The sequence below is a fragment of the Crotalus tigris genome, unplaced genomic scaffold (genome assembly GCF_016545835.1).
Source record: "Crotalus tigris isolate CLP2741 ecotype Arizona unplaced genomic scaffold, ASM1654583v1 scf7180000019971.1508617, whole genome shotgun sequence".
NCBI classification, from domain to species: Eukaryota; Metazoa; Chordata; class Lepidosauria; order Squamata; family Viperidae; genus Crotalus; species Crotalus tigris.
Window position 1 is genome coordinate 140,668 of NW_024097800.1, and position 27,679 is coordinate 168,346.

General features: G+C 39.0%; 1 protein-coding gene across 4 annotated transcripts in view; it reads left to right on the forward strand.

The window, feature by feature from the left end:
* KITLG (KIT ligand) overlaps window positions 1-27,679 on the forward strand; it is a 64,657-nt gene that overhangs the window by 1,598 nt on the left and 35,380 nt on the right. The window contains exons 2-3 of one of the 4 annotated variants that reach the window (XM_039365205.1): window positions 3,619-3,751; window positions 5,619-5,757. The exons of 1 other annotated variant lie outside the window; for it this stretch is intronic. In XM_039365205.1, coding sequence (XP_039221139.1) covers window positions 5,725-5,757 — 33 coding nt within the window. In that variant the 5' untranslated portion in view covers window positions 3,619-3,751; window positions 5,619-5,724. Of the gene's footprint in view, window positions 1-3,618; window positions 3,752-5,306; window positions 5,758-27,679 lie in introns of those variants that run through there. 2 more of the 4 variants (XM_039365208.1, XM_039365206.1) reach the window with 2 other exon arrangements.

Genomic DNA, 27,679 nt, shown 5'->3' on the forward strand with positions numbered 1-27,679 from the left:
GGCTCATAAGCTATTTTGGGTCTTCCAGATAATAAGCAAGAAATGAAGGGATTCAGGCAAGGAGATCTAGGTGGGATCTCCTTGCTTGAATTTATTCGGTGTCATTTATACAGAAACAATGAAATTAGATTGTTTAATGGGAAAAGTTGTGAAACAAAGTTCCTATATTTTGGGATCAGTGAGGTGTACAGAAGTATTAATATAGCTTTCTCATAATTTGAGATCTTGCTATATCTGGAATTTTAAGATGTAATAGCTCAGGTAGGTTGAAGAACACCATATCAGAGTCCTGAGGGGGAAAATTGCTTTGTGTAGTCAATCTATATTTCGTACAAATTATAGTACTGGCAGTTGCTACTTAATTTTGCTTAGTTTGTGTATGCTAATGTCTGCTCAGAATGGAAAGTACGAACTTGATTGGAGAAAATTCTGAAGTCTGTAACGGTATGATGGAAAGGGTTTCTTAAAAAGGCAAAAAAAAGTTACTTAAAAAGGAAGGTGAATAGAGTTCAGTTTGCAAGCTATTGAGTTTCACCCTACAGTTCCATTTTGCACATGTAAATATGACTTTGAAAGTTACCCGCTGCAGAGCAGATTACTGAAGCTGAAATACTGATTTTACCCTAAAAACTGATGCAGTGGTCTTTGGTGGGTTCAAGAGTTCTTTTCTGTGGCTTATGAATCACCTTCTGACCTACCAGTTTTCTTCTAGTCAGAATTCAGAGATGTAATTAAACAGAGAACTTTTTTTTTTAGGAAAGAAAGATGTATAGTTGCAGACAAATTTCTCTGATCTTTCTATATTGTGTTAGCTGATGGGAAAAAAGGTGGGGAAAAATGTCAGGTTTAATGCACTTTCAGAAGTTAAAATACAAGAAACCAAGATAATGGTTTATAACAAGATAACATTTCACATTTAAGACAAGTGGAAACAATCCTGTCAACAGTGTATTTCTCATTGTTCTTTTCCTATGATGCACTGTGATTGTGCAGTATGGGTTTAGGTTGTCATCAGGTTGTGACTATATCAGGATCTCTTCAGCCTTTGAGGAAATAGTCACTGCTCCATGCTACCTTAGCCATTGTTTTGTACCTTTCAATCTACTCTATTGTTCAGACTTCTGTACTGCTGAAAGCTGGGGGGTGGTGGCGGTGGTAGTAAGGGTGGAAGGGAGGGGAGGAGCAAGTTGAATCTTCTGGTGCAGGAATTTTTCATTAGAGTTGGTATTAGATACTGGAATTCACATTTTTCTTTTAGAGTTTTGGTGTATTGCAAGTCCATCTATATTTCTGCTTAGTAGCATAAATTATGGCTATAGTAGCATGCATACTTACTATGTGTTAATCCTTAGATTTAATCATTAGCAATGCAGAAAAATATTTATGTATGTAAATGTATTTTCAACTGGATATTTGATTGCAGTTAGAGATTATATAATTAACAACTATACATGAAGATATAAAATTCCGTGTTCTTTTATATTGGCCATTTAGAATTTGATCATACCCATTCTCATTGAGATAATTGTGATGATGTAATCTTGTTGAAGGATTGTTCTGAGGAGAGGATTTGCACAGTAAATGAATACTAACATAAGAACCAAATCTGTGTAATTGTCATACCAGAGAAGGGTTTCAAAGTAATAATGACTATAAACATGCATTTAAATTTTTAAAAAAGCAACCCAATTGATAGACATTTTTTCACTGTCACTTAAAGGCAATATTTCATAATATATGGGGAGAAATACTTTTTAGAAGCGTGAGGTTGATGGCAACAAGTTTGGAGATCATCAGGCAGACTTAGAAATTTGACCTGCTGGCTAGACATGCAAACTTTAGGAGACCTTAGCAGTGGAAAAGAGCTAGAGGCAGAAAGAATACAGCTTTCTTTTGCTGAATGGGTACATTCATTGCCAGCAGTTATATGACCTTCAGGGCTTCTCTGGGAGGACAGTCCGAGTAGTACAGCATTTTTGCTGTTGGAAGAGACTTTTGGAAATAATGAAATAGATGGTGCACAAAATCCTGGGGGAAGCCAGCAATTTATGGAGGCATAATTGTATCCTATTCTCAAAACATATGTTGCAAGGGGCCAGTATCCATTTAACTTAGACTTGGAGCCACTCAAAGTAGGCTTTTATGGAGCAGATGTATTTGAGGCTATTCCTTTGAAAAGAACTATGTCCCTATGCAACTCTAGGGTTGATATGCGTGACTGATAAGCCTATATAAATGTCAATTCACAGGTTTATAAGCATAGGCCTCATTTGTTAGAAACAGCAAACACAACAATCAAATCTACTAATCAGTGTTGCTAAGAGAGTTTAGAAAATAAAATGAATACATACAAAGAAAGACTCAGGTGAAAGACTGGTAAAAGTTGTTGTAGAAATCAAAAGGGCTAAATTAAAAATATAAAGAATTTTAGTTTTATTTTTGTCTGAAGCTGATGTTTGCATGCATACCCAATTTTTAAGTCATCATCTTAAATTTCATAAACCATGGTTTAGAATTATGTTGTCTTGTTAATAGTCTTGTTAATAGTCAGTTTTATATTTGGATGTGTTTGCAGAACTCAGTTCAGATAGGTACTGTTGTTGCTACAAGTATTTAACTGTAGAACATACAGCATAGTAATACTCATTTATTTAGTATTTGTTGTTTTATTTATATCCCACTTTTATTATTTTTTTAAACAATGTTCAAGGCAATGAATATATCTTATGCTCCTTTCTTCCTCCTATTTTCCCCACAACAATCACCTTTTGATGTGAATTGGGCTGAGAGAAAGTGACTGGCCCGAGATCACCAGCTAGCTTTGATGACTAAGGCAGAATTAGAACTCATGGTCTCCCACTTTCTAGCCTGGTGTCTTAACCACTAGACAAAACTGGCTCTCAATATTGATGTATGCAAAGTGAAGTTTCCTTGGGACAAATGGATCTTAACTAGACTTTTGTAAGAGTTGGGGCTGAGGAAGGGATTCTGTGTAAATTGGCCCTTTACATATTGCTTTGTTTCAAAACTGAGACTATTTGCATGGACTGTATCCTTTATAACATTGACAGTACTTAGTTTGGTATTTTTGGCACACTAGCATTTAAAGCAAACACCAACCATTTTGGTTGCCGAAAGACTTGAGCCTCCTGTATTTACTAGCATGTATATGATTCAGCTCTGTGATATGAAGTTATTTCTACAGTTTAAGTACAGGAATTTGGTAGTTGAAGTTGAACAACCTGAGAGAACATGTAGTGAAGTCGAGATTTAAAAATGACACCCATTTCAAATAAAGCATACTGATTCATTTCACTTACCTTCAGTTGTGTTTTGTTGGGAAGCTCCATATTGCTAGTGGCTGTTCTGTAATTTGCAAAATGCCAAATCAGTAAATTTAAAGAAACCTAATGAGAGATGGAATAAAGGTTATATTAATAGGGAGTTTTATTCCCACACTTTTCTTCCTTGAACTCAGAGTGTACTTTATTTAGTTAGTCTAATGAAACTAATAATAATCTATTTTAATATAGCATTTCTTGGGAATATTTATCCAAAAATTTTTGCATTGCCCGCTTAAAGATTGTTAAGTGTAAATGTTAATATTATTATGTTTAGATTAAAAAATGAAAATGAATCCAAGAGGGGTGGTGATCAGCAAGGAGATCTTCCCTGAATATATCATTTCAAAACTACAAGCATCCACAAGTCTTCATCCTCAAATTACTTGTTCTGGCATGGATCCATGGAGGTATCAGCTCTGCTTCTAAAAATTATTTGAGATCTGTAGTCCGGGTTGCTTAAATATGTAGATAAAAATGAATTTCCACTTTCTTATGGGCATTAATACCAATCAATAAAATGCCCTGTGACTTGTAATATTTGTAGTTATTCAGGAAATATTAATGCTTCAAAATTATTTTATAAATAATTTGCTTTTAACTTCTGTTGAAGTATTCGTCTGTATTTCTGTTGATCGGGTAATTGTTTCTGTAGCTGGCAAATGCTCAGGAAATCCAGGCAGAAGATAGGTTGATATTATACTCTGAAATACCATGCAGGGGAAAACAATAGGAGAAGGAAACACTAGGAAAAAAGTGGGAGAGAGTCCCCCCCAAAACAAAACAAAACAATACTGTGCTCTACTCATCTCCAATACTGACCATTGTGGAACCATAGGATTGATGAGCTAGACACACACATTTTGCACGCCAGGTGAACTTAATGAAAAAACCTTTCAGTGATTGCTAATCCTTGAATGGTAGATTAGATATGTCTTTTTCTGATCTAACAGGATTTTTCATTTTATTTAGGTAAACATTTGAAATACAAACAGAAAAATATAGATGGAACTATTGAGATGGGCATTGTAGGTAGCTCTTGACTTATAATGTAATAGAGCCTGCCCATCTACATAGTTGCAAGTTATGACAGTTGTAAAGTGGATCACCATCTACAAGACCCATTTTTATTACCTTTTTGTAGCAGTTGTTCAACAAACACTGTGGTCATTAAGCAAATTCTTTATTTTTGCAAAAAAATAAAAGTAAACACAGCAAAAATGTTGTAAATTGTGATCATCTGACCATGGGATGCTGTAAACGAGTGTAAATGCAGGCCTGTTGTCAAGCACCCAAAATGTGGTCCTGTGACAGTGGGGAAGGGGCAGACTTCAGAATTGGGTCAAACAGTTACTAAGTGACCAGCCATAAGTCAAAGACTATTTATATATAAGCAACAACAAAAACAAGGTAAAGCATAATGAAGAGAATGAAGACAAGGACGAGGGGTGACATGATAGCAGTGTTCCAATATCTCAGGGGTTGCCACAAGGAAGAGGGAGCCAAGCTATTCTTCAAAGCACATGAAGGCAGGACAAGAAGCAACGGATGGAAACTAACCAAAGAGAAAAGCAACCTAGAACTACGGAGAAATTTCCTGAGAGTTAGAACAATCAATCAGTGGAACAATCTGCCTCCAGAAGTTGTGAATGCTCCAACACCAGAAGTTTTTAAGAGACTGGACAGCCATTTGTCTGAAATGGTAAGGTTTCCTGCCTGAGCAGGGGGCTGGATTAGATAACCTCCAAGGTTCCTTCCAACTTTTTATCATCATCATCATCATCATCATCATCATCATCATCATCATCATCATCATTATCTTCATAGAAATTGCTAGAAATTTGTGACAAAATGTTCGTTTGTTTCAATATCTAGCAATTTTAGCATCCTTGAAGAGGAACATTTCTATATTCTATATTTCTGCCCATTCTTAAGTTGGGCAGCTATATGTATACAGCTGCCCAACTTAAGTGAATAATTCTGAGTGATTAACAACAATACAAAGGTAAATCTTTGGGGCGGCAGATTTTCCTTTGAGCTTCAAGGTAGGTATTAGTAGTTCTTCTGAGTCTACATGAATATACTGTAGGTATGTGTGCAATGTGTTCACCTAATTGTAAGGGCATCCTTTTGCAGAGTTTATATTTGTAATTCTTTGTAGATGGAGTTTATAATGGGCAAAACAGATTTTCTGATTGCTTTCCAGTCCTGAATATTATCAAGAAATGTTTAATTATAAAAGCAAATTTGAGCATTTATGCATTTGTGAACTTCTAGATGCTGATATGTGGTCACATTCCACAACTTGCTGCATTTTGTCAATGAAGGAAGTCAAAACTTTAAGTATATTGGAAGGGACTGATTGCCAGAATTGCAAAATGTCATGCATACAGTTATCACAGAAGAAAGTATGCAGGTACAGTAGATTTCAGCAACAACTGTTGTCTTTTGACAGATGCATGCTTCAGTACAAAGTACATAATATATAAACTATGAATGTGCAGACAGAGAAGATAGTTTAGCCAAGATACAGTACACTGTATATTTAAAGCATGTTGAAATGTTCTGACAAACTCTTTTCTGAATTTGTCTGACATATTCAGAAAGGAGGATTAAGAAAGTAATAAATCTATTACTGTTTCTGCAGATTAAGCAGTTTTTTTAAAAAAAGACTATCATACAAGATTTTCTGATCATCTGTTTTCTTAAACATATTGATTGCAATACTGGTAATGAAATGCCAAGTAGGTAAATGTTTGTTCATTGTAATTTTCTAATTGTTCAGATTTTGTCATCTATCTATCTATCTATCTATCTATCTATCTATCTATCTATCTATCTATCTATTTATCTATCTATCTCCACATCCACATCCACATCCCTCCCTCCCTCCCTCCCTCCCTCTCTCTCTCTCTCTCTCTCTCTCTCTCTCTTTCTAGACAGTCAGACAAACAGATAGGTATGTAGGTAGGTATAATCTAGCTAGTTAATCTCAGGTAAGAAAGTAAATACTTTGCTTTCTTTTATCAAAACCTTTCCTCACATCTTAATCTGCTAAGCTGCTTCTTGCAATGTAGATAATACTACAGTACCTCTAAGCATTGTTCCTGCTGATCTTGTTTATGCTTTAAAAATCCCTGAATATCTCTTTTTAAGGGCTAGCTATTATGTATTAGGAATTATAAATTGCATTATATATGTGAAAACAGCAATTTCTTATGGTGTAAAGGTTTGATTTTGAAGTATAGGGAAGGGAACTGAGTATAGTAAAGACATGGTCCAATTTCTCAAACAGAGTTCAAGAGAATTTAAAGAAAGCACAATGTAAACAAGGTTGAAATGAAAATAATTATAGGATTGTGTAAAAGAAACATCTACCGAGAATATGGAAGAGTGTTCAGAATGCAAGCTTCCTTCTGTACCATTTCTTTTCCCAAGAGAAGATCTTTAAGATCTGCTAATATGTTATTTCTGTCATGACATTTGGTGTGTATCAGCGATAATTTAAGCATATTCATTATATTTGTATCTTTTTTCTTGAAGAATAGCAGTTCTCTCCACAATAATTATGTTATACTCTACCAATGATTATTTGGCAGCTTTTGTTAATGTCAGTATCTATCTATACTTCTGTTTATTTCCTTTTTATTCCCATGTAGATCCCACTACCTTCTTTGCCTTCTATTTAAATGTTTGTCCTCTGCATCTGGAGGGCTGTTCATGGAGAAACAGTGATATAAAAATAGCTAATATATATTCCTAGTTAACTTAAATAACATGAAAGGGGGTAAGATGGCTGCACAGGCCTTGAATTGCCAAATAACTGGAACCTGGAGATCTCTGAACAGTGAAGTTCTAGTTAGCCAACAGTGAGATTCTAATTAACCATTGTAGAGTAAAATATCATTCATTGCTCTGGACTGTTTATACTTACAATCTCATGCATGCATTTTTTTATTAAAAGTTTTATAAATTTATTACAATAGAAACTCCCCACCCCTCCCCCTTCCCCCACTTCCCAGAGCTGATTACAGGGTAAAACAAAATAATAAACAAATATAATCCAACTAACATAAACCAACTATACTATCAATCAAAACCATAAGATACTTTAACTCCTTCTCAATACAAATATTAACAAATTAAGTCAAAAATAATAATATAATTAAAACTATTAATAATTATCTAAAATCTACTCAAAAGCAAGATAATACTTTTCAACTTCATATTTCTTCTGAATATAATCAATCTATCTTCTCCTAACCATAATATATCTCTCTTGTGAATGGTCCTTCAAATAGGCGGAGATCTTCGCCATCTCTGCTAAATTAGACACTTTAAGTATCCATTCTTCCAAAGTAGGCAACAAATTTTTTTTCCAATATTGCCCCACCAATAATCTTGCAGCTGTTATAAGGTTCAACATCAAATTAGTTTCTTTAACATCAAAATCTATAGTAATACCCAACAAAAATAATTGCGGAGTAAACTTAATCTTTTTCTTAAAAATCTTTTGAATATTCCACCAAATCTTAATCCAAAAAGCTTTAATATCTTTACAAGTCCACCAAATGTGGAAATAGGTTGCGTCTAGGTTTCCACATCTCCAACATTTAGGCTGTAAATTCGGATACATGCGGGACAACTTTTGGGGATCCAAATGCCATTTATAAAACATTTTATAAAAATTTTCTCTCAAATTTTGCGCTTGAGTAAATTTTACATTTCTAACCCAAATTCATTGCTCTGGACTGTTTCTACTCACAATCTCATGCATGCATATTTTGATCCAAAGAAACATGACACATTCTCAGAAGTGGGCAACTTCATTCTCCTCCAGCAACACTCATATTTAGGGAGAAAGGGGATTTCTCTTTCAGCCAAATTGTCTGGCCTCTGTCCAAGCTTCAGAGGAAAAGAGGTTATTGATCTCATCTTATTCTTCTCAAAGGGATCTCCTTTCACTTTAGATCCAAATCTGTGGACCTAATGTTTGATTACTGTTCTGCAGTGGCTCTGATATCCCTTTGCCATCTCCTTGAACAATAAACCAACTTCTACAGAATTAATGTATTATAGGACTTGTTGTGTCCTGAGCCTGCAAAAGCAGGCTCGGGACATTGCATTGGTCCCTGGAATTCCAAAAGCTGCCCGGGACCAGACAGAGCGGCACCAGCCTTGTGTGCATGTGCAAGGTGCGAAAACGCTCTGTTCGCATGGGCTGACATTGTCCAGGGCTCTGGCCATATAAAAAGGCCTGCGTGCCTTTTGTTTGTGTTTGGGTGTTGTTAGAAGAAGAATAAAGAGCTGTTTAACATCGCCATGTGTCTTCATCATTCGCATGCAAACAAAGTACTTAACACTGGTGACGAAGGTGGAATCCTTTGCAAGCTGAAGAAAAACTTTAAGGACTTACCCAGGAAGTCCTGAAGAGGGGAAGATGGTGTCTGAATCAGCGTCCCAGCCTGCCAGTATAGCGTTGCTGGAGGGTGAGCTCAGCTAAAGGACCCTTTCCCCAATAGCAGTTTGCAGAGGAGCGAGTGGTGAAGGTCGTAATAGTATGATGGCGAAGATTGGCTGTTTGTCTGATTTTGATGTCTCACACCCAGAGAGATGGAATTCCTACATTGCAAGGGTGGAGAATTACTTCAGAGTAAATCCAATTAGAGAAGACGGCTTGAAGGCTGCAACTCTTTTGTGTGTCTGTGGACAGGAAGCTTTTGAAATCGCCGAGAATCTGGTGCCCCTGCACCTCTGGAGTCAGTAACATATACTGACTTGAAGAAAATGTTAAAGGAACACTTCCAGCCAAAGTTATCTGTTATTGCTTGGAGGCATGCATTCGAGCAGAGAGACCAGAGGCTGGGTGAATCTGCTGTGGATTTTATTGCGGCCTTAAGGCAAGCAGACCTTGTGAGTTCAAGGATCTAGAAGAGAGGCTGCGAGATCGCTTCGTATGCGGTTTAAGGAACAGAGACTTACAACAGAAGATTTTTGCAAAAGAAGATGTCTCTTTCCAAGACACGCTATGAGAGGTGACAGCTGAAGAAGCAGCAGGGGGAGCTGTGAAGGCCTTATGGCTCACCAAGAACCCTCCCGACACAGCCACCGTCCATCAAGAGGATGCTTGAGAAGGATCGGAAGCGGATCCTGAAGAAGAGGTGGATAGACTTCACCAGCCAGCTGAAAGGAGGCAGAAGGAATGTCCAGACAAGGCCCCAGCATCTCTTCAATGCTTCGGGTGCGGAGGAGGCCACAAGCGAGCTGACTGCAGGTTCCGCTCCACCATTTGCAGAGCGTGTGGCAGGCAAGGCCATATTGCATCCGTCTGTTTGGGTCGCCAGAAGATCCAACCCCGTGAAGAATTGAGTCTGAAAGGTACCAGGGTCCCCAGCCAACATAGGGTGGGTTTTGGCGCATCGCGCAGGAGTATTTTGACGACAGGGACACATAAGCCCCTTAAGAAGAAACTGTCCATTAACGTAAGGTTGCAAGGCGGTTCCCTTATCAATGGAATTGGACACTGGGTCCGCTCTTCCATTATTTCTATTATTCAAAAGGATATGCAGCAGCAGTGGCCTTCGAGTTAAACTCAGGCCATCCAATCTAATACTTACAGATTTTTAGAATTCTATGGTGTGTGTTAAGAGGGAGGCCACCCTTAGAGTACAGCATAAGGATTTTGAGGGTCCCCTAGATGTGGTGGTTGTTGGGGGTGAATGTACGAGTCTTATTGGACTTGATTGGTTCGAGGTTCTGGGAATCCAGGTAACTGGGCTGCATCATTTGCAAACGTTGAGCCTTGCAGAAGTCTGCAAGGAGTTTGCAGATGTGTTTAGTTCAGAGCTAGGATCCTACAAGGGGCCTCCAATTTCGCTACGGTTAGATCCAACCCTCACGCCCATCAGGGTTAAGCCTAGGAGGGTACCTTTTGCCCTCAAAGGCAAGACTGATGCTGAGCTGGACAAATTGCTCCAGCAGGGCATTCTAGAACCTGTGGATTCAAGTCCATGTGAAACCCGCATTGTAATGCCTCTAAAGGCTAATGAGGACATACGTATATGTGCAGACTACAAGTGCACACTGAATAAGGTGCTGCAACAGCATGCTTATCCAGTGCCTCTGGTAAGTCACATTCAAGGGGGGGGGCGTATTTTTGCAAAGGTTGACCTGGCACAGGCCTATCAACAGCTACCTATTGATGAGGCAGCTGCAGAGGCCCAGACTATTGTAACTCACAGGGGGGCTTTCAAGCTCAAGAGACTGCAATTTAGGGTAAATGTAGCCCCTGGCATATTCCAAAGTGTCATTGAGAGCACACTTCGAGGTATTCCTGGGGTCTGTCCCTACTTTGATGATGTCCTCATTGCTGGGGAGTCATCTCAAAATTTAGCAGAGAGATTAAGGGCTGTCTTGCTTTGTTTTCGAAAAGCAGGCCTTAAACTAAAGAAGGATAAATATAAGATTGGAATCACTTCTACTGACTTCTTAGGATTCAGGATAGATGCTCAAGGCATTCACCCTGCTGAAACTAAATTGCAACTATCCAGCAGGCTCCAAGCCCTAAGTCTAAGAGTGAGCTACTAGCCTTCTTGGGGCTATTAAATTTTTACCATGCATTTCTCCCACATAAAGCTGCAGGGACAGAGCCATTACACAGGCTCTTAGACAAGCAGGCTCCTTGGCAGTGGACTAAAGTCCATGAAAAGAGTTTCAATGAGGTGAAAGCCTTGCTTACTTCTAATGCTGTTTTAGCACATTTCAATGAGCAACTGGCTGTATCGCATGCGATGCATTTCCTTATGGGGTGGGAGCTGTACTCAGCCATCTGAAAGCTGATGGGACACAGGTCCCTGTGGCCTATTACTCAAGGACTCTGTCATCTGCAGAGCGGAATTACGCTCAGATTGACAGAGAAGCCTTGGCCATAGTGGCTGGCATTAAGAAATTTCATGATTTCTTATATGGCTGCCATTTCACAGTCTTTACTGACCATAAGCCTCTGCTGGGTTTGTTTACCACTAACAAACAGACCCCACATATCATTTCTCCTCGTATGCTGAGATGGTCCATTTTCCTGTCAGCATATGACTATATTTTAGTTCACAAACCAGGAAAAGAAATGGGTCATGCAGATGGCCTGAGAGACTACCATTGAACCAATTAGAGCCAGATCCTGCTCCAGCCATTAATATTCTGTCCATTCAGGAGTTGCCTGAGTCTCCCCTCAATACTAGGGATGTGGCTGCAGAAACTGCCACTGATCACACACTTACACGCGTGCTGACATGGGTGTTGTCAGGATGGCCTGACAAGTGCCCAGATACTGAGTTCCAAAGTTTCTGGCACAAGAAGCATGAGTTTTCCACTTTCAAGGGTTGCCTGTTATGGGGTAGCAGGGTAGTATCCCAGCCTCATTGAGATCTAGAATCTTGATCTCTCTGCATGAGGGACATCCGGGTATAGTCATCGAGGCCCAGGTGCACGGGTGCCAAGTGTGCCAACAGTCCTGGCCTGAAATGCCTCAGGCCCTAGTACATAGGTGGGAGGAAACTCAAACCCCATGGTCTAGGGTGCATATAGATTATGCTGGGCCCTTTCAGGGGCAATTCTTCCTGGTTGTTGTTGATAGCCATTCCAAATGGCTAGAGGTTGTTCCTGTTTCCTTCACTACTACTTCCAGGACCATCCAGGTATTGAGAGGAATTTTTGAATCACATGGTCTTCCAGATGTTCTGGTTTCAGATAATGGCCCTCAATTTACCTCTTCTGAGTTCCAGGCTTTTCTTCAGGCCAACCTGATCTGCCATGCAACTTCGGCTCCCTTCCATCCATCCTCCAACGGACTGGCAGAGAGGATGGTGTGAACTACCAAAGATGCCCTCAAGAAACTGACTTATGGTAACTGGCATCACAGGTTAGCAGATTTCCTTCTTGCACACCACACCACACCATGCACAGCCACAGGGAAGAGCCCTGCTGAACTCCGTTGGGGTCGCCGCCTCATCACTAAACTGGACAGGCTGCACCCTAATCGGGTGGCTTCACAGGTGTCACAATCGCGGGCACCTAGGAGACTCCAGATGGGTGATCCAGTTTGGGCAAGAAACTATGGGCCTGGTCATCTTTGGGTCACAGCTGTGGTCTGCAAGGTCTCTGGCTGTTGTCATATGAAGTTGCCTTGGGAGACGGCCGCGTTCTTCACAGACACATAGACCAACTGCGTTGGAGACTGGACTCTCACCCTTCTGCTCCTGGCTCTGCTCTGGGGGGGAGGAGGACCATAACATGCATTCTGGGTCACAGTTTCCCAGGCCGAACAGGCCATCACTAGCTGCTACTGAGGCTATTTGGGATTCATCCCAAGGTTCCGCAAGTGCTCCTAACAGGAATTCATGGGATAGGGGATCATCCCACACATCCATAATCACTCCAGACAGGGAGTCACACCGGGGGTATCTACAGTATTCATATATGTCAGATCGTGCTCCAGACAGGGAGACTGGGGGTATCCACACAAATCACAAGCAGCAAGAGAAAAAGAATTCCATCAGGGGCGCTTGCCAAATTCCGCAATTGCTCCCAAAAGGAGGTCACCAGCAAAGGGGGTTGCCAAGGAGGCGACTCCTGACTCTGGCACCTCAGGCACGTGCTTGGGGGCCACAGAGTATTGGGGCACTTCTACTACCCAGTCCTCTCCATCTGCTGGCCTTGAGCTCGAGGGACAGTGTTCCCAAGAGGAGTCCATTGTGGACTCGGGGAATGCCACCCCTCCATGGTATGCTGGCCTGGACTTAGAGGGTCCAGCCAGCCAGCAGCGGGGCAGGTCAACCAGTGGGGCAGCAAAGTCCTGGCCTGCCTAACCAGGTAGGTGAGCAGGTAGGCCAGGCATCCTCACCAGGGTCACCTGGGAATTTAGGGCAGCAACGCCCTGGCCTGCCTAGCTTGATAGGCGAGCAGGTGGGCCAGGCAATCTCTCCAGCCCTTAGAAGGTCGCAGCGGGCCAAGTGCCCACCCAAACATCTGAGAGACTTCGTGAAGTTGCTGTCAAATCATGAAGGTTCTGTTCAGGAGGCCCCTGAATAACGGGAGTAACTCATGGTAGATTATTTTGTATTATTTTTTTTATTTCGGATACATTAATTGTATTAATAAAGTTTGAAGGGGTTTTGCCTGAGGGCAGACTTGAGTATTCCACACTCCTTGCATTTAATTAATGAAACTGTATAACACTCTTCCCAATGTATGACGTACATGTTTGTGCGCAAGTATGTTCTATCTAGGCGGGAGGGGACGTTGCATTTGTCCCGGGCATTCCAAAAGCTGCCTGGGACCAGACAGAGCGGCACCAGCCTTGTGCGCATGCGCAAGGCACGAAAACGCTCTGTTCGCATTGGCTGACATTGTCCGGGTCTCTGGCCATATAAAAAGACCTGTGTGTCTTTTGTTTGCATTCAGGTGTTGTTAGAAGAAGAATAAAGAGCTGTTTAACATCGCCATGTGTCTTCATCATTCACATGCGAACAAAGTACTTAACAGGACTCATAAATCAAATTCTTGGCAACAACCCAGAATGATTTGACATTGCCTTCTTCCACGTAGACTAGACTACAGCACTAAGATTTCCAGATAGTCTACCATCCAAGCTTTAGTGACTTTGGGCCCTCTTAATTAGCAAAATGGCTGCATCTGAACTAATGTATAGATCTACATTCCAATCTCCTTTTTTACTTATAGTTGTTGCTATTTGTTGTTTGACAGCGAGATGTTTGCTTGAGAGGGGGACTATTATTTTATGATGATGATATTGAACTGTCTAATTTTTATAACTGTAATTAATGCTGCTGATCTTAAAATAATGACATTAATTAGTTTATGTTACAGGCAGAAATATATTCTTACCCACAATTTAAAAATTCTGCTATGATTTATAAAGCTGTGATTTATATATGCATGTTACGTTTTTAATAGAATAAGATTGACACCCAGAAAATGGAAAACAAGGCGGCTCAATTAGTTTGCTATAGCGTTCATTCATGAACAACTAGGAGTAAAAGTTAATAATGTTGCAATCTTAACAAACAGCCATAGGGCAACATAACCACTGGCTATATGGTATTTGGTTTCTGCAAGCAGAAATTCAGAATTGCATAAGCTCATATGTAATCACGAACCACACTGAATAGCAGAGAGGGAGGAAGCTGCAAAATATTTCCTCTTCTTTAACCACAAGTTATGAATTACTGCAAGCTAATTTAATTAAACCCATTTGCATTTCTATGCTAGAAATTTTTAATTTGCTTTTAACTTCAAAGTGCATAAGAGTAGAGATTAGTTAAGCAATGCTAACACTACATTTTCTTTTTTTAGTATACTAAGTAAAATATTTCAGCTGGTGAACTGTGTGTTATCAGCTTATTGCATCAGAAGGCCTCATAATATAACTTTTTAATATTTAAACTACCAAACGTACCCTACTGGACTATCAGCTCCCCTGGCCCACAGACAGACCTACTCACATTAATGCTGGTTTTGTGGAGTGTAATAGGCTGCTGGCTGGGTTTTTGGTTGACTGTCTTTTAGGAGTTTGGACTTCTATTAGTGTTTGGGAGTTTGATCTTTGGAAACATTGTGACTGCAGTGCTGTGCAGCAGGTTTTGGGGTTACTGGTTTGATTAATTTTTAAGCTGCTCTCTGGTTTCGTTTACGATCTGACTTTGGGAAAAGCAGCTTTCTCCTTGTGGAGGAGAAAATTGGGGAGAGTCAGATGATTATGGTTGTTCTTCTCCCCTGGGTGAGAGCTGGTTGTGTGTGTGTGTGTGTGTGTGTAAGTGGCCCCCTGCCTGGTGGGTGAGAAGACCAGGGAGGGTGGTATTTGAGGGTTGTATGGATGGAGGATGAGTGTAGAGGGGATGAGAAAGTGTTTGATGTGACCTTTCGGCTTTTGCAGTAAGGAAATGGTAGTGACTTCAAGGTGCTGAGAATACGTGCCATAGCACCTGTTGGTTCACCTTATCCCTGGTTGTTCATTAGTTGAAGGGGGTTCCCCTTTCAGATTAATATAAAAGAGTTTTGATGATGGAGGATGGCATGGCTGGTGAGGAAGGCAAGGTAGGGCAATGTATTTGGTGGTGTCAGATAAATGTGGCACATGCCTTTGTGGGGAACACATCCTCAGTATTAAGTACTGGTCTCGTGTTCCAGCCCCTTGCACTCAACCCATTTCCCTAGTCAGAAAATCTGTGGATACCTGGGCTTTAGGCTGCTTCTTTTACATACCAGTTCAGCCTATAAGAAGGCTTGCCTTAGTGCTGATCTGATTCTTGTGGAGAAGGCTGATCTGACTTCTATCGCCGAGACCTAGCTGGGTCCAGATGGTGGGGTTCCTGTCTTGGAAATGTGCCCAGCTGATTATTGAGTGTGATGCCAACTTAGACTGCAGAGACAAGAAGGGGTCTGGCTGTTGTCATCAGAGAATGTCTGATGGCCTTGAGGGACATTGCTCCCCAAATGCCTGATTGTGAAACCCTTTTAAAAAGATGGGCTTGAGGGATCAGGTGAGACTGCAGTTGCTATACCAGCCTCCCTACTACATACTAGCAGCTATCTTGCCTGAGCTCCTAGTCCTTGCTATGTGGATGGTGTTGCAGTTCCCTAGGCTTATAGTTTGGGGAAACTTTGATCTGCCATTCCAGGAGGTGGGGGTGGACTGATATCCCTCTATAGGAAGAAAATTGGTTCCTCCTTCCAGTGACTGATGGACCTGGATGGGTTTCAGAAAAAACTGTAGGTTATAATTGAAGTTCTGGTGTGTAATTCTGCTGATTCCTAGTTGCTGCTTGGAATAGGAAGGTGACTGAGGCTTTGGACAGGATTATGCCCCTGTGATGGTGGGAGGCAAAGAGGTCCATAGGTCAGGAGAGGTCACAGGGGCATAATGGTATATGGTGGAATTGAGAGGGATGAAACAGATTAAGAAATAACTAGGGTGCCATTGGCAGAAGACAAAGAATGAACTCAACTGAACATGGGTAAGAGTTGATATTATCTTGCCTACTTCAAGGTGATCTGGACAGCAAAGTGTAAATACTTACCCATTGGCAGATAATCACCCAGTGACCCTCTTTAAAGTAACTCATTTCCTTCTGGGGAAGGCAGATATAGAAGTCTACCTACTGGGGCATGCAGAGGCTGCCTAGTTTCTGGAAGACAAAGTTGCTTGAATTAATTTCCAGTTAAATATCGATGTGGCTGCTGATCCAGTGGAGGTGTTTATTGCAGATTCTTGCCCAGTAGTCTGGGAATGGTTTAACCCTATTGCTCTTGAGGGAATGGACAGGATCCTAGAGAGTATGACTGCAACCATCTGTGTCTTACATCTGTGTCCCTCCTGGCTTGTGAAAGTTTCCTGGGAGGTGGCATGTGAGTGGATTCTGGCAGTGATTAATCTCTGCGGGAGGGGGTTGTGCCCCAGCCTTTTAGGAGGCTGAGATCTCCCCTCTTCTTAAGAAGCCATAGCTAGGCTCCATTTTATTTGACAATTTTTGTCCTGTCTCCAACCTTCCCTTTTTGAGGAAGGTTATTGAGAAAGTGGTTGCGTTGCAGCTCCAGAGGTTCCTGTATGAAACAGAGTATTTGGAGCTCTTTCAGTTGGCATTCAGGCCTGGATATTGCATGGAAATGTCATTGGTTCTACTTTTTGATGATCTCCGATGGGAGTGGGATGGGGGTAGTGTGTCCATCCTTGCTCTAATTCACCTCCTGGTGGTCTTCAATACCATTCATATTTTTCTGAAGTAACTTCAGGAGTTGAGAATAGGGGCACTGTGTTATCTTAATTCACTTCCTTCCTTTAGCCATTCTCAGTCAGTGTTGATAGGAAGTAAAAGTCTGACCCTCTCTCGGGCTTGATACTTTCTCTGTTTCTGTTTAACATCTACATCAGTGGTTCTCAACCTTTTTAATGCCGTGACCCCCAACCGGTCATGGGTCGAGGACTAAACCGGTCGTAAGTCGAGGACTAAACCGGTCGTAAGTCGAGGACTACCCAACCGATCGTAAGTCGAGGACTTTCCCTGCCCGGGAGTGCCGCGCATGCGTGGTGCCACCCCCTGCACCGGCCGAGACGTAGCTGGCAAGTGGCAGAGATGGAGCAGGCCAACCACCGGCTGGGCCACCAGCTGGCCCAGCCCAAGAGAGGTAAGGCTCCCGCCAGAAAGGGGAAAAAAATGGCGGACAGCCTTGCTTGGCGACCCCCGTGAAATGGTCTATTGACCCCAAATGGGGTCGCGACCCATAGGTATATGGGTCGCGACCCCATATACTGTATATGTTGCTTACTGTTACTTCTCTGATTTGACTTTACTCCTGGTAATTTCAAGGACACACATCGATTTTATTTATTTTTGTACTGAACATATCAACTGTCTCAACACATTGTCTCTAAAATATTAACGTGTTTGTGTGTGTCTGTGTCTGTGTGGCTGTATGTGTTTGTCTCTCTGTGTGCATTCAGGAACAAAAGACCAGGGCTACACTTCAAGTTCTAATTAAACTGATTTACTATTCTTGCCTATGTACAACAATCTAGTCAACTAACTGTTAGCACTAGTGGTGGGCTTCAAATATGTGAACGACTGGTTCTCTGTGTGGCTGCCATTTCCAGAAGTCCATTCTGGGTTTGGGCAACAAAAAATTAGCTACCGGTTCTGCTGAAGTGGTGCGAACCGGCTGAATCCCACCACTGGTTAGCACTATTTTGGCAGTAGATAAGGTTAATGGAATTCAAGAGGGGTTGCACTTGTGACAATATAGAGACTCTAGACTGATTCCTTTTTTGAATCCTCCCCCAGGCCTTACCACTCTTTGTCTCTCTCTCACACACACACCAAAACCCAAAGAATAAAATCCCAATATCAAACTGAGATCACAAGTTGCTCTGCTCCAAAGGCTCATTTTAAGAGTTTTCCTAAATGATAGCAAAACCAGGCCCTGTGGATTTTGAAGGGAGCATGTATTATCCCACACCACACAGGCAGCCTCAAAAAAGTGACATTTCCAAGAACTTATAAGATAATATAATTTTAATAATGGAATCTGGAGTATGCTATACTGGATCTAATAGGACAACCAAAATAACTGGAAAGAGATAAACTCACACATAACCATGCTCTGAGCCTAAAGGGATCTTATGGATGACAATCACTCCTTGAATTTCATCCCACAGGTGGCTGGCAACCAGTACATATCAAATTGAATCAGAGAGCACAAATAATCACTTGTGCTATTGTTGCAGTGGTTGTCCCTTTTGAAAAGTCTTCAAAATTAGCCCATATAGAGTGAACTGTAATAGTCCAACTCTGTAATAACTAAAGCAGGACTGACTGTAAGTAGTCTATATATATTGTAGTTTAACATTTGTTTGCCCATATGGCAATCTGGAAACCCTATTTGGCTCCTTAAAATGTGTATTTCACAACCTAGTGCCCTTTGGATACCTTGGGTTACAACTCTCATTCCCACACCCTAATTGCCAATATTATTTAAGGATAATGGGAGTTCTGATCCAATATTTCTGAAAGACACCATGTTGGGGGAAATCCTTGAAATTATGTTTCTGATTATCCTATGGCATGTGCCTTCTATGTACAGTAAGAGAGATTCCAGACTATGCTAAGTACTTTGGAGGGTTATGTCAGGTGCAGGCAACCAGATCCACACTTGAAGAGGAGTTCAATTAGCTACTTTATTGCTTATGCGTATTTCACAGGAATCTTCCCAGACTGGCAGTTTGCACCTGGGCCTGACTAGATAAGATTCAATGGCATTTGGGGGGAGGGGTTAGATCTTGCCCTCTTGTGTTAGTCTTCCAGACTAACTCCCCACTTGACTCCTTCCACGGTTCAGCTAGTCTCTTTCTGATAGGTTAGTTTAAAATATTTTGAACTAAAATGCAATATCTTCAGATAAATGTTTTCACTTTTTAGATGTCTCAAAATTGTTGCTACAGTTTTTCTCTCTTATACCTGTTGGCTTTTCAAGGACATTTACCAAATATCAATTATTTTAAGACATCATGTTCATTTTAAAGTATACTTCCTTAGGACACTTTCAGAGAGATGAAACTAGTTGTCCCTTGTTCTTGAATTTCTTGCCAGTGTTCCACCAGCAAAGTCAGCCTTTGTAAAACTCTGTATCTATAATCTCTTGCTCTAAGAATACCTTATATTCCAATTCCAGTTATCCAAATTAAGATCCATTTTAATTCTTATACCCAGAGCTCCTATATTTTTTAAAAAAATAATTTTATTAAGAACTTTAATTAGAATAGTATAAACTAATACAAAATAACTTTAGAGAAGAGAATGGAAAAAATAAGAAAATAATAAAAAGTGTAATAAAAGATAAAAAGAAATTAGAAAAAGAATATAAAGAAAAAGAAGAGGAGATATATAAAGAAGTGACTTTCAACTGTGGTTCTAAAGTCTTAGATAGCTTTAGAATATTTAATAGTGATTAAAAAGTGAAGTCTGTGAACTTAGTGTCCTTTAAAAGTTTTCACTGAGACTCTACAGTACTCAGACTTGCAGAAAACCACTATTTTACAATCTCACAAGGAGCAGCCATCCAGAGCACACGTGGGTGATTTCCAGTTATCCAGAAAGATTCAGAAGGAACCGGCCTACTCACCAGTTCTTCCTCTTTATTGAAGATGATGGCTTCGCTTTTGCAGAGCTATCTTTATCTTGCTATATCTCTCCCGGATGTCCTAGCATTCCTATATTATTGCTCTATTAGTAAACAACCTTTTATTTCTACCTTTTAATTTCCATATGTGTGTAATGATTTGAGATAATGTAGAAACAGAATTTGAGCATCTAATGAAAAAATTCCCATTACATCCCAAAATCTCACCCATGGAAATAAAACTTCTAATGTAAACTGTACACTTAAAAATACAGTGGTACCTTGATAGTCAACTTCTTTGAAACTCATCAAATTTGGTACTAAATGCATTTTGACGTGAAAATTTTGTCCCAGTACTTATCAGTTGTTGGGTAATCAATGCACAAGCTAGAGCTTATCAGTGTCTGCTGCCTTGTGACTTACTATTATTCCTTATGGGAAAAATTTGTTTGGTACTCATTGTTTTTGGTACTCATTGTGCCTCCCAAAACCAATTAACAATGAGTACTGAGGTATCACTGCAAAGTTTAAAAGGTTTGGATAACATATGAGTTATATGGAAGATGGGAGATAACTGGGGACAGCCTATCTTATTAATTTCAAAGAACACTTTTGGATTTCCTCTATTTCTAACTGAGCAAAACTCGTATCTTTGTTTCAGAAACCTTTCCATAATTGCAACTAATCCCATAATTGACAGGAGTGAGAAAGAAAGCAGATTAAAACTAAACATATCACCCACTGTCTCTGGATATTTCTATGAATTTGTCCTGTTATTAATAATGTGTTCCAAAGCATGAATACAGTAAACTTGCCTTTTCTTTTCTATTATCATTCTCTTTCTCTATTATGGCATCATCCAGTGAGGTAAACAAAGTTCATTTTATTGTATTTTCTTACATCATAATAGTAAGTTAAATTTGGAATCCAGTGTGGTAAACATTGGCAGCCTGGGAATTTTTTTCCTAACCATAATTCTTTGGGTTTTAATTTATTTTAGGTTCCAAAGAAGCAGATGGAAAAAGCAACTGAAGCTAAGATTATTTCCTATAGCTAAGAAAAATTGAGAAACACTGGAATAATTGAAAATACAAAGGGGAATGCCCTCTTCACCCCCTCCCCCTCCAAAAGGACTGATATTATTAAAGGATCTATAGTGGAGATGCCCATTATAGTCATGCATTCAACATGTCTTGATGGGGCTTTTCTTGTTTTTTTTTATACTGCAACATACTTTTTCTGTACTGATATACACGGGAAGCAAGGAAAATGCCAGACTTTTGCAAGGCTTCTTTTTAAAAGATGGCTACAAGTAAGACCAAGTACAGGCCATTTTGAAATCAGTTTCTAGGTGGCTTTATGTGTAGCAGCAGTAAATTCAAAGAAATATTTAGAGTCTTTACATTCCTTTGGAACAGAGACATGAAAAGATACAATATGAAAATCTTAAAATGCAGCATTGTCAGCAAATAGCACTCTGCTTACTTTGGGTACTACTTGCAAAAATAATTGTCTTATGAGATATTGTGATAATCACTTTCATTGTCATTACATTTCTCTTATATTTTTGCTTAATGTTTCCCATATTGTATACTATTTCAATTTGTAGCAACATCAACCACCAAAACCTTATTACTATGATGCTGTTTCCTCCTGTATGTTCAAAAGGTGAACAACATGAGAATCAAGAAATATAGATTAAGTATTTTGCTTCGTTCTTTACTACTATGTGAAATTTAAGTTTTCTTCTCCTTTAACTGTAACTTTTAGTTTTTTTCTGGTATCCAATCTATCTTATCAATTTTTAAAAAAGAATTTAAAACAACAGTATCTCCAACAGGAAGGATTCTTACAAATAATTTTAAAATATTATTTCAAACCCATCTGCACTGTTAGTCCATTTCTAACCTTCCAAAATCAACTTTTTAATATTCACCTTTTATTCCAAAAGAAGACTTTTTAAAAAAAATATCTTAAACTGATATTTAAAACTTCTTTCATCAAGAATTGAAGGAAATTTACCAAGAGCAGTAAAACTTGTCTTTCCAAATAGCTGAAAAGCAGTTAATAAGAAATTTCCAAGGGTGGTTAGAAAAAAAAGTAGATGAAACCTCTATCCATAAAGGCACCAACCATAGTTTGGGAAAAGATGGCATTCCCTTGTCCCCAGATCTCTAAACCTGTTGGAGACTGTTGTTTTATCCTCACCTTGTGAGGAGCATATAGCTGGAGCACTTGAGGTGCTCAGTAGTTAGAATGCAGTATTGCCAGCTAATTCTGCCGACTTCCAGGAGTTCAGTCCTGACCGGCTCAAGATTGACTCAGCCTTCCATCCTTCCAAAGTCAGTAAAATGAGGACCCAGATTGTTGGGGGCAATCTGTAAACAACTTAGAGAGGGTTGTAAAGCACTGCGAAGCGGTATATACGTCTAAGTACTATTGCTGTTTCTATCCCAAATCCTCTCCCTGTTGAGAGAGGAATTCCAAAGAGCTGGCCCACCTACGGCTCTTTGTTCCACTGTGGTCATGAGACTGGAGCCATCTTCAGTTCCCCAATTCTTCCCTGAAAGTCCACCATTTTTATTTTTTTAAAAAAGGTTTTGAGTAATGAAACATTCTTAGAAATAAAAATGATACTGAAAGCTTGCACTTTGCACTTTCCTTTTTGTATAATTAAAATATTTTTAAAATATAAAAAACCAGATAGAACAAGAAGCCTGATTGTTTCCACAGAAAGTGCCACTATACGTTTTGATGCTTATGGGGGCTAGGTTTGGGATCCAGATTCTATACTATCCTTGCATCAGATTAACATTCTGCTGGTAAAGAGTCTGCAAACTGAGGTTGAGATTGTACAGGATTAATAGAGGTTTTTTTCCCACATGCATTGTTAATCTGTCCACTAGAACAAGATTATAGTTTTTCTGTTGGTATATAATCCCATATAGCTCTCTGCCCAGAGACTCCAAGTCATTTCTTTTTCAAGTGTTGATAAATTATGCTACAGAATGGTTCTGCTTCTTTATTATAATTTAAAGTGATATTATTGTGGGAGAACTAAGTAGTGTGACATTTCTAGTGTAGAAAGTATTCTCTAAGCCAACTGGACACTTTCAACTGAAAATTCTGCATCAGTTCTAAAATAGCATCATAGGATCATAGAATTGGTAATGATCACAGAGGTCATCTAGTCCAATTCCATACTCAATGCAGGATCCACTAAGCACTCTGATAAATAACCATTCAACTTTTGCTTGAAGGCCTTTAGTGGAGAACTCGTCCACATCATGTACTACTGGACATCAGCTGAGACATTCAGGAAATTGTTCTCCCAATGTCTATCCTGACCTTCACCTTCCTTTTAGTTTTACGTCATTGCTTCTGGTCCTGTACTCTGGGGCAGCAGAGAACAAGTTTTTTTTTCTTCTGTGTGACAATTCGTTACAGTACTTCCCCTTAGTCATCTTTTCTGTAGGCTAAAAATATGCAAATTCTTTAACCCACTTTTACTTCCATATTATTTGGCTTGGTTGTGCTATCAGATATTTAAAGAGGAAAAATAACTTTGCAGCTCCCAGGTGAAATAAGTAGGGATGAAATTGACAGGTTTCTTATAATTTTTCCTTCTGTGTGGCAGGAAGAAGCTGTGTTATTCTAACCACAATGACACTAAAATAACAGAATGGGTACCATAATTTGCCTTTTAAGCTTGAACCTTTCATTCTGATATCACATGCTAGTGTACAAGAGGTAGTGTTTGTATTGCAGTGTTGTGATGTAAGTTTCCCCACTTGTCATCTGGCTCTTACTGATCAAAGTGTCTTTAATTTGCAAATTTTCTAGAATATATTCAGAAACATGTTAAAACATAAATGTTAAGATTACTTCCGGTGGATTTGCCGCGCGATGGCGGCTACTTTGTAGCCGTCCTCCTGAGTAAGTGTAAGAACCGCTATGAACAGCAGACATCAGCTGTTCAGCGGTTCAAAACCCCCTCCCGGGCAAAGGGGGGGCAGAGAGTTGTCTGAATAGTGGTAGAGCCTCTTATGCACCCCCCAAGTTTTTCTTTTGGGGGGTGAAAAGAGTGCTCCCACGGAGTTCAGACTTGTCTCCGCTTCCCAGCTGCTTTTGTCCTCAGGGACAAAACGAGCCGCTGCAACCACCTCCGTGATTAAAGAGAACTGGTGAGTTTTTTTTTTATAAACGGACAGAGCTGAGTAGAGGATTTAGTTTTTGCTTTCTTTGATTTATTTGGATTTTAAGTTTCAAGACTTGTTTTTACTTTTATACTCCCTCTTTTTATTTTTTTTCCCCTTTGTTGAAAGGGAAAGTAAAATGGCGATCGGCAAGCCTCTTGGTGTTTTTTTTTTCCGGAAGTTAGAATGGTGACCGGCAGGCTTTTTGGTGTTTCTTTTTTTCCCTTTCCTTTTTTCTTTTTTGTTTTTTTTTATGATTGGAATGGAGTGTTAGTATTATTATTTTTGTTTAATTTTTGTGTTTTGTATTTTGTACTTTTCGGTACTTTTAAAAAATGGAATGGATTTTTTCTATTTAATTATTTTTTTCTTCTCCTCCTTTTTCTTTTTTTTTGAACTCCCTTTTTTTAATAATGATCCCTCTTGAAGGTTTTTTTTTTTTTTTTTGAATTTAGGGAGTTAATTTCTCTTTTTTTTTTTGCTTAATTTTTGCAATTTTTAAGAAGGAGTAAAGTTTTTTTAAGATGGCCCCAAAGCGTCCAGTAATCTCTACAGCTTCCAAGGTGGCTTCTTCTTCGGTGTTATCGTCAGGGCAACAACCTAAATTAATAGTTTCACCTTCTTCCTTGCCACAGTCAACAATGGTGAAGGACTTGCAAGATATGATATTTCAAATTAGGGGAGAAATGAAAGAGATTTTAGAGGAAAATAATAAGACTTTGAGGCAAGAGATAGTTTTGACTTTAAAAGGAGTTGCCTCTGTTCTTGAAAAGTTGAACTCTCGCGTAGAAGAGGTAGTAGAAAAAGTGGAATTCATGGAGGAAAAATTTGAAAGTATGGAAAAAGAGATGAAAAACTTTCAAGATGAGATTCTTATGCTTCAATATAAACAAATGGAATATGCCTTAAGAATCAGAGGTTTACATGAGTCTGTGCAAGGAGATTTGAGAGAGATGGTGGCAAAGGACTTTGCTGTGATTCTGAACAGAGAAGAGGAGGAAATACTTAGTGGAATTGATCAGACATTTAGAGTTAACTCTGTGATAGCAGAGCAAAAGAATTTGCCAAGAGATGTGGTAATTTACTTTGGGAAAAGATCCCTGCGCAATGAAATTATACAAGCTTTTTATAAGAAGAGGTTTCAAATTGCTTCACAAGATGTTATAATTTTAAAGGAGATCCCACCAAAAATTTTAAGAAGAAGAAAGGAGTTTGCTTTTTTAGCAGATGAACTTAAAAAGAGACAAATTTTGTTTAGATGGGATGTTCCGACTGGAATGGTGGTGAGCTACCTGGGGATACGTTATAGTCTTAATACTGTTTCTAAAGCAAAAGATTTTTATACTTCGGTCCTGGGGGTATGCTCATCGTCACCTATCATGTTTAAAGCTTTGGAAGAAAAAAAGGCAGAACTGCAGTCAGAAGTGCTAAGAATTATGAAAATTGGGAAACTTCAGTTTAAGGGGCCTCAACAAGTAGAGATGGAGGAGCAGAAGACAACCTGTGTAACATATAATTGTAAAGAAAAGGATCAACAGAAGAAGTTTAAGGAAGTTTCACAAGTATTGGTTCCTGAATCTGCGGGAGAAGTAGGATTTATAAATTCTTTGGAGCAATCTTTAATGCCAGAACTGCAGTCTGAAGAGCCTATATTAATTAAAAATGGGAGGCCTCAACAAGTAGAGATGGAGGAGCAGAAGATAACCTGTGTAACATATAACTGTAAAGAAAAGGATCAACAGAAGAAGCTCAAGGAAGTTCCACAAGAGATGAAAGACCAGAAGACAACTTGTCCAACATATAAACGTATAGAAAAGGAGGTTGAGGAAACCTCACAGGTATTGGTTCCTGAGACCTGTGCAACATATAAATGTAAAGAAAAAGCAACATGTAAATGTAAAGAGAAAGACCAACAGAAGAAGGAGGTTGAGGAAGTTTCACAGGTATTGGTTCCTGAGTTTGTGGGAGAACCAGGACTTACAAATTTTTTGGAGCGATCTTCAAGGGCAGATTTTAATGCATTTCTTTCGATGCTTATGGGCAAGAGAGACTGATAAGGATTGTGTTTATAGTGGACGCAACCGGCTATTGGACAGAAGATTATGGAGACTGAGTGAAAATTTTAGATAAGAAGTTTAAGTTTAAGTATTTTGTTTAGGTATTTAGAAGATTATTGAGATTGCGGGAGAAGTAAAATTTATAATGTTTTTGGAAAATGTCTTAAGTAATGTTTAAATATGTGTTCTGGGATAATAATATGTATGACATGAAAAGGTTTAGAGTATATTATAAAATGATGGATAATAATATAAATGATATGAAAAGGGTTTAGAGTATACTATAGTTTGTTTAAAGATTGGTTTCTTTTCTTTTTTTATTATTATTATTATTCTTAAGAGAAGTTAATTTGTTTAATTAAATTTTAGATAAGAAGTTTAAATATAAGTATTTAGTTTAACTAATTAAATGAGTATCCAGTCCTAATGGTATAATGAATGTTCATATGCTTATTTTTGTGTTTTAGAGTAAAGAAAGAGGGAGAGGTATAGATATTTAAAGAAAGTAATGCTCAAATTGGTGTTTTGGTGATTCTTTATAGAATGATGGGTAATAATATAACTACAATATTAGAAAAGGTTTAGAGTATATCATAATATGTGTTTAAAGCTTGTAATTATTATCTTTTAGAGAAGACAATTTGTTTAATTTAAGGTATTTAGATTTGTTTGGATTTATATGTGTTTTAAGTTTTTTTATTTCTTATCTTTTTTGAAAAATTTTAATTAAGCCTGTACTCAGCTCTGGGAAGGTTGAGGGAGGGTATGGGAGGTTTGGGGAGAGGGGGGAGGGTATGGGAGGGTGGGGGGTTTGGGGAAGGGATTTATTTTGTAAAATTCAAAAACTTTCAATTAAAAAAAACATAAATGTTAAATAATAATGCTGGTGACAGGTACTTTATTAAAAACAGAATGTCTGGATGATACTTTTATATGTGACGCTGACATGTATTTCTAATGAAATATAGATTGTCCTTGTTTAATGGCCACTTATTCAGCAGCCATTCAAAGTTTTCATTTTTACATTACCCAACTCATGCTTCTGTTTAAAAATTGTTAGTAAGATTTTAAGATTTCTTACTAATTAAGCAAATTAACATGTCAGTTTGCAAGATTACATGGTTTATATCAGAATGTTCCTGAAGTTAAGCAGTCCAATTTAGAAATATTTTCTACCCCAAGCAGAAAGAAAAGGAGAGAGATGAAATGTATGTAATTTGAATGCTTAAATATATGTAAGGATAATTAATTATTTTATGTACTTATTGATAATATTTCTCCACCCATTTGCTCATATAGTTTTCCATTGTTAGATTTTGGACTAGGAATTTGAATTATTTTATGGGAAGAAAGATCAACTAACTTTAACCAGAGAAAATAGGATTGCCAATTGGAGAAT